Source organism: Carassius auratus, chromosome 40, assembly GCF_003368295.1.
Source record: "Carassius auratus strain Wakin chromosome 40, ASM336829v1, whole genome shotgun sequence".
In the NCBI taxonomy this organism is placed as follows: Eukaryota; Metazoa; Chordata; class Actinopteri; order Cypriniformes; family Cyprinidae; genus Carassius; species Carassius auratus.
Window position 1 is genome coordinate 14,955,193 of NC_039282.1, and position 6,965 is coordinate 14,962,157.

Here is a 6,965-nt window from a genome sequence, read left to right on the forward strand (position 1 = left end):
TCTTTTAGGTCAGGGACTGGATAGGCAATAATGAAACAATTGTGATTGTAAAGCAACTCTGCACTGCATTCAGCAACAAAGGTGAAACCAAAGCAAGGAACAATGCTGTTAAAATGCAAGACATAAGACAGTCAAAACAAGTGAAAGGTCGGACAAAATTCACTGTGAGATAGGATGAGCTGCTCACCCCTGCCAAACACTTCTCCAGTGTGTCCAGGATAATCAGCTGGGAGAGGTAGAGGTTCTTCTCTGCTAGACTAGAAGACTAGAAGACACTTCTCTCAATTGATTGCAATAGAGTTTGAAATGACCATGTTCCTAAGCTAACAATGTGACACTCGAAGCATAAATCCCCCCCAAAAATTTCAGGTTTCAGCCTACTTATTTTCAGAAATTAATTAAATAAACATTTATCTGCCATTTTTGATTTATTTGTGCAATGTCAAGGCAGTTCACTCACATAACACAGTGACTGGAATTTCAAAATACAAATATCAAGATGGGAAACTTGAAAGTTATAGACATGGACTTACCATGTTGTTCACATTTTTGAGTATGTTGGTCAGACCGTTGATGACGAGGGCAAATTTGTACTTTGAGATGTTGATCAAACATTCTTTATTGTGCTCTGTGCTCACTTTGGTGTGGGTGCTCTGCTGTCCTGTTTTAATTGGGAGCTGTGAGAGACAGACAGAGAAAGAGTGGGATAAAGAGAAAAAAACAACTGAAACCACCATACTCTGTAAAGGATGCAATGAAATCTATCATAGCTATGGCCAACAGTCAAACCATATGTTTTGTTAAAGCTGATGCCAGTTTCTAGACTAGAGAGTAAGCCAAGAAAAAAGATGATACACATTACCGTGATGTTTAGGGGCTTTTTTTTTTACCAGATGTCAAAACAGTAAAAAAGTAATACTGTGTAACTGTTTTCTATTTTAAAATGTAATTAGTTTATTTACTACTCTAGTATTCAGTGTCCCACGATCCTTCAGAAATCATTCTAATATGCTGATTTGCTGCTCAAGAAACATGTCTGATTATGATTTTCACTGTTGAAAACAGTTGCGCTGCTATTGTCAAAACCGTAATAATTTTTTTATTTCGGATTCTTTGAATAGTTTAAAAGAACAGCATTTACTTTTTTTTGAAATTTTAAATGTCTATATTGCCACTACTTTTGACCAATATTTAATGTGTCTGCTGAATAAAAGCATTAATTTCATTTAAAACTAAATCTTACTGACCTCCGACTTATGTATGGAAGCGTATAGGGCTTGGCGATATAGCTAATGTTATATCTAACAAGCTATGCAATATCGTGTTTATTATCAAAGGCGATTCATCTGCAATAATGAACGCGATATTGTGTAGCTTGTCAGTGATCTACGGCTCTGTCTATTAAATGCCGCTCCATTTAAAAGCAGGTGATGGCGATTTAGCGGTAATCACGGAACCAGATTTACTGACTAGATGCGCACAATCATATGGTTAGATATATCGCCCAGCCCTAGTAGCGTATTTTTTGACCAACAGCTGATTGTATTCAATTAATTTAAAGTAAATAATATTCAAATAAATTTTCGAAATTATAGCATAAGTAAACTACAGTCATTAAAAAATAACCCAAAACTGAAAAATAAGCATTTCATTTAGTCGTATCAAAGGAAGTTGAGACTTTTGGGTCTGGTTAACAGGTGTGATCGCTGGGTTCCTGTGGCCCAGATTTTTTAAAAAGTGTGTTATGGCTTTATTGAGAGCACTGGATGGAAAACAGCTTGTAACATGTGGGAAGTACAGACTGCAGAGCGAGAGGTCGATCAGTCTTAAATTTGACACACCCACTTAATGCACCAACCCACCCATCCAGGGTCTAAACGCTTAAAGTTTAGGTGTTAAAACAAAGCGCCTCCAGCTCACCAGACATCCGCCCTGTGCTGCGCACCTGCGGGCCAGCACATCTGCTCTTGTTCTCTTCAACACACACAAGCAGTTCAAGTCTGTACAGCGGGAGTGTTGAGAGCGCACATGGCCTGGCCGTCTTAATGAAGCGTATGTGGAGTGAGGAGTGAGGGGGTGGAGGCCTATCCCCGCTCTAAGCATTCCCTGATGAGGAATTGCTCTTCACTGTTTCCAACTACTATGGCTCCTCTCTGGATCAAAAGAACTCTGACTTCAAGAAGTTATACAGCTTGTGAACAACTCATGAATGCCAACAAACCGCTCTAATATATTGAGCGGTGGTGCTTATTTGCCAAAATAAGTTTAAATCAGTCTTGTAATATATCCCAATCTTGTCTTCCCCAATTCTCACCGTCATTTCCAATCTTTCGTGTACTTTCTATTTAATTAATAGTTAAGAAAAAAAAAAGCAAACGTCTGAAATTTATTTTTAGTTACAAATTTATCAAAGCACTTCCAAATATCATCTGACTGTAAAAAATACTCTTCAAAAGTTTTAAGTAACTAAAATAAATATTATTTAAAAGAATTGAATAATTTTATTAAAGCATGGATGCATTAAACTGAACAAAAAAGATCAGCTTTCAATTTATTCTAACACCGATAAGAACTCAGCATATTAGAATGACGTCTGAAGGATCATGTGACACTAAAGACTGCTGAAAATTCAGCTTTGCCATCACAGGAATAAATTACATTTTAAATTACATAATAAAATGGAAAACAGTTATTTTAAATTGTGTTAATATCTGTACACGTTTTAGTAAATTTGTAAAAAATAAAAGTTTCACATTTATACAATTCTTTATTTTTTGACAAACTATTCCTTTTAAGGTTTGCTTATTTCACAATATTATACTTTTTTTACATCAAATGATTTGTTTGTGAACCGGATTATCACTAAACTGCAGTGAACGCGCTCACAGCAAACCCGAAAGAGAAGACAATGCTAAATAAAGTCGTAGTTTTTGCTATTTTTGGACCAAAATGTATTTTCGATGCTTCAAAAAAATTCTACGAAAACGAAATGAGGATGAGTAATTAATGACATATTTTTCGATTTTGGGTGAACTATCCCTTTAAGATGTACAATTAGTTTCACACAAAAATGTGTCAAATTAGCTCAAGAAAGATAAAACCTTTTTTAAATCTAATATCTCAACCAATCTTGGCTCATAATCTGCTTAAGATAAGTAGGCCTACATTTGTGGTGCAAGTCAATCAAATCGGATGGTTGAAGTGTCCTGACAATTGCAATGGCCAGTGCGTCGGCATGTCAAAAAGACTCTCAGAAACCCTGAGGTTCCCTCCTTTTTTTTCAGCCAACTACTGTGTGGCCCTAAGAGAAAAGCGCGTGGCTGGAAATGAAAGTCTCAAGACCTGAGAAGATCTGGCGCGCACACACTGTCTGTACACTCATAAAACACATGCACTCGCACAGAACACACAGCCCAGCCCTATTGACATCCATTTTAATGCAGGATGCCGACGGACACTGAGCACTTTGTTTCCCAGGAATGGTTTAAAATTCCAGAAAGGTCAGGGACCAATCGCTTCCCTTCTGGGCACTTTGGCAGAACCAACCATACTCATGTGTGCTATGGAGAATGGATGATATACTGACCTAAAACACAAAGACAATTACAAATATTGAATATTTGAAAATTAAACTTTCCCAGGCCACCATTCAAGAAAAATATGACTTTCCACCCAGTCACATCAGTTGGAAGGGTCCTTCCAAAACGGCAGGGAAAAATTATCATTTAGTCTTTTCCTGGTTATTGTCAAAAGGATAGTTCACCTAAATATTAAAATATTTTTAATCATTTATCAACCTCATGTCATTTTAAACCTGTATGACTTTCTTTCTTCTGTAGAATACCAAAGAAAAAATTCTGAAGCGTGTTAGAATCCAAACAACATTGTGCCCCAGTGACTTTCATTCAAGTCGTACAGGTTTGGGACGACATGAATGCAAGTAAATCATTTTTTTTACTACATCCTTTCAGCTTCTTCCAACAAAAATAAGTAATCAGAAACTAGCTAACACCACCAATACAATTCTCTTAAGTTCAAAGATCATCCAAAAGAAAAAAATATTTTCAAGTCATCTTCATAACATGATGCTCTTCAAAAATCTATGTAAAACATTGTATCATCAACCTCACATTCCTGACTCAGAACTCTCCCCAGAGAGAGAACAGATTAGTTTTCCATGACCATGCAATGGCATCTGTGAGCTCATTGTTTCAAGGTGCTCTTTGCATTCATACAGCCGCTGACAAGACAATAACCACCACTGAGAACTTGCTTATTACAAGAAAGAAAAAGCCACACATCACTGACTACGATCAGTCTAAACATTCGATCCTAGTGTTATCAGGTAGTTTCCATTCAGGAATTCTGCATCTTATGATCTGCATGAAAGTGCCGTTGTGGTGAGCAGCTGTCATTCCATTCAAGTCATGAAAATATACAGAGCAAGAAAAGTGCAAGAAGCTCCCCTTGTCAATGTAATATGCTTTTACCAAGCAAGTGCCTTAAACTCTCTGATCTCAAAAGCACTAAACCGGCTTAGTCTAAACTCCTTTTCACACTTTCATTAAACTGTTATGAGCTCCTAATCTGCAGCACAAGCCAGACCCTGTGGAAAAAAATACAGCCTCTAAACTTTAAAATGACAAGCACACCCTTGTGGGGGGGGGGGGGGGCAGTATTTATTACAAGGATAATACACTATAAAATACAATAAGTGCAAACTTAAGTGTTTTTGGGCACTTAATTGCATGTCAAATGAAAACTTTTTACTTTAATTTTATATTAAATGCAATCAGTTGAACTTAAAAGAGCTTTCAAGCAGGACTTGAGATCTATTGTCTTTGAAATCTGGTTTACGTGTAATGCCTAATGTACAAGCAAGCATTTAAGTAAACTAAACTGTATTGTTTTTTTTTTGTTTGTTTTTGTTTTTTTGTATTGAAGCTTGTATGTTATGCATTTAAATATATTCACAATTACACATTTGTAATGATGAAATTGCTATTTTAGTACATTTAAAATGTAGTTCTTGCAAATGTAATCATCAAAAACTAATTAAAATTAAAATTTTGTACTTTACATGTATCTTAGTCAACAGATCTTTAAACCACAACAAACAAAACGATTTAAAACTGTACCTACATTTTTTTATTTATTTGACATTAATGCAAAATGCACTTCTTTTAATTTTAAATGTATTTGAACAACATGAACATGTACTCTTTTTAAGCACACTTAAGTGGCCTTTTGTTTCTTTGAAAGCACACTTAAATGGCCTTTTGTTTCATTTATATTATATCACATGCAAATGCAGGTATGGAAAATATACCTTTAAGGTTTGAAGTGCACTACAAATGCACATTCAATACAATTAAACATTTATTAATTTTTAACAAGGGCAGAAAAAAACAACAACAACAATGCTATGGCTGTGACAGCAGGGCCAGAGGCATGCGTCTACCTCAAAACAGTAAAAAAAAAGCTCATAAATGCTCAGCTATTTAGTATTGATGGTTATTAAAAGTGCACTTGGTATGTTTTTGTTTAGCTGTCTCTAATTTATCCCAAACAGTATAATAAAACGTCAAAATACTGATATCACCATGATAGTGTACATCATTATAATAACATCCTTCAAAAGTGCTATTCATTTATTCAGATGACATGCCTTCGATAAGCAATACACGCTGCGTGCACTTTTAAGACTCTAAGAAACAGCATCTAAGGACAATCTTATTAAATTTAGGAAAAATTACTTCTGACAGGCGCCTGTCACATCCCCTGTGCTGTCATTGCCTCCTCAGGCTCAAAAGATGCGTCCTTTAGCATTCAAAGCCGTCTTACAGTTTCAGAAAACATTCAAAAACATAGAGCATTGATAAACTGACATGATTAGTCTTTAAACAGGGTTGCATGCACAGGACTGTAGGTGCCTGTAGGCTGCTTCATCTATGCAATTTCATCTCACTGTATGTCAACAAGAACTGAGGGAGTCTGATTCGTTTTGTTTATATTAGTCAGTGCGCGCGAGCGACTCAGCTGAACATTCATCAAATCAATCAAGACCCCACTGCCCAATATTTGGCTTTGGCTGCCAAATGCAACATATCAGGCCTGGATGAAGACATGCACGTAATGTATTCAAAACCACCAACCTCCCGTCTTCAACATAAACAACGCGTTTGCGTTTGAAACGCTCGCTGTTTTTGGCCTTGAAATGTCTAATCCCCCCACCAGTGTTTTCTTTACCTGCTCGTCGAATCGATTAATGATGGCCTGGACCCATTCCACGGGTTTGTGCGCCGCCATACTCAGGCGGATGCGCGCGCCACTGTGTCTCCTATCAATCACTTTTGCGATCCAGATTCCTGCACCCGATTCGCCCCTGATGCGACAAATACCCCCTAGACCGCTCCGCAAAATAATCAAGGTGGAGAACAGAGGAAGAGGAGGAGGTGGAGGGAGGAGGGGGGGTTGGTTTAGTTTCTCACTTCAAGCATACTCCACCACGCCGCCATGACACACCACCGGAAGTTTGAATCCTCCTCCCTCTCCCTCTCCCTCTCCCTCTCTCTCTCTCGATTCAGTCCGAGTACTGCGCATGCGCAGAAATAGTACTGAAGAACGGGACCATTATTACAAGAGGAATGGACAATATATGGGCTGAATGAGATCTATCTATCTATCTATCTATCTATCTATCTATCTATCTATCTATCTATCTATCTATCTATCTATCTATCTATCTATCTATCTATCTATCTATCTATATATCTAATCAACTAATATAATGTGCTGTTTCTGGTCAAATGAATTGCTTTACTATGAACTGATTAAAATACAAATGTTTTTAGACCTTAAAATGTGCGGTTGTTTATGATAGTCAGTAAATCCAAGTACTGTGGTGGTTTGTCCATTATTCAAACATAACCGAGCAGAGGTAATTTTGATTATAATGTGTAACT

General features: G+C 37.0%; 1 protein-coding gene across 3 annotated transcripts in view; it reads right to left on the bottom strand.

Annotated features, from left to right (window-relative positions):
* The window catches only part of LOC113058674 (neurofibromin-like), a 69,542-nt gene extending 63,002 nt beyond the window's left edge, over positions 1-6,540 (bottom strand). For all 3 annotated transcript variants that reach the window (XM_026226802.1, XM_026226803.1, XM_026226801.1), the window contains exons 1-3: positions 6,250-6,540; positions 534-677; positions 188-265 (exon numbers count right to left, since the gene is read on the bottom strand). In XM_026226802.1, coding sequence (XP_026082587.1) covers positions 188-265; positions 534-677; positions 6,250-6,309 — 282 coding nt within the window. In that variant the 5' untranslated portion in view covers positions 6,310-6,540. The remainder of the gene's footprint in view (positions 1-187; positions 266-533; positions 678-6,249) is intronic.
* Between the last annotated feature and the right edge of the window lie 425 nt (positions 6,541-6,965).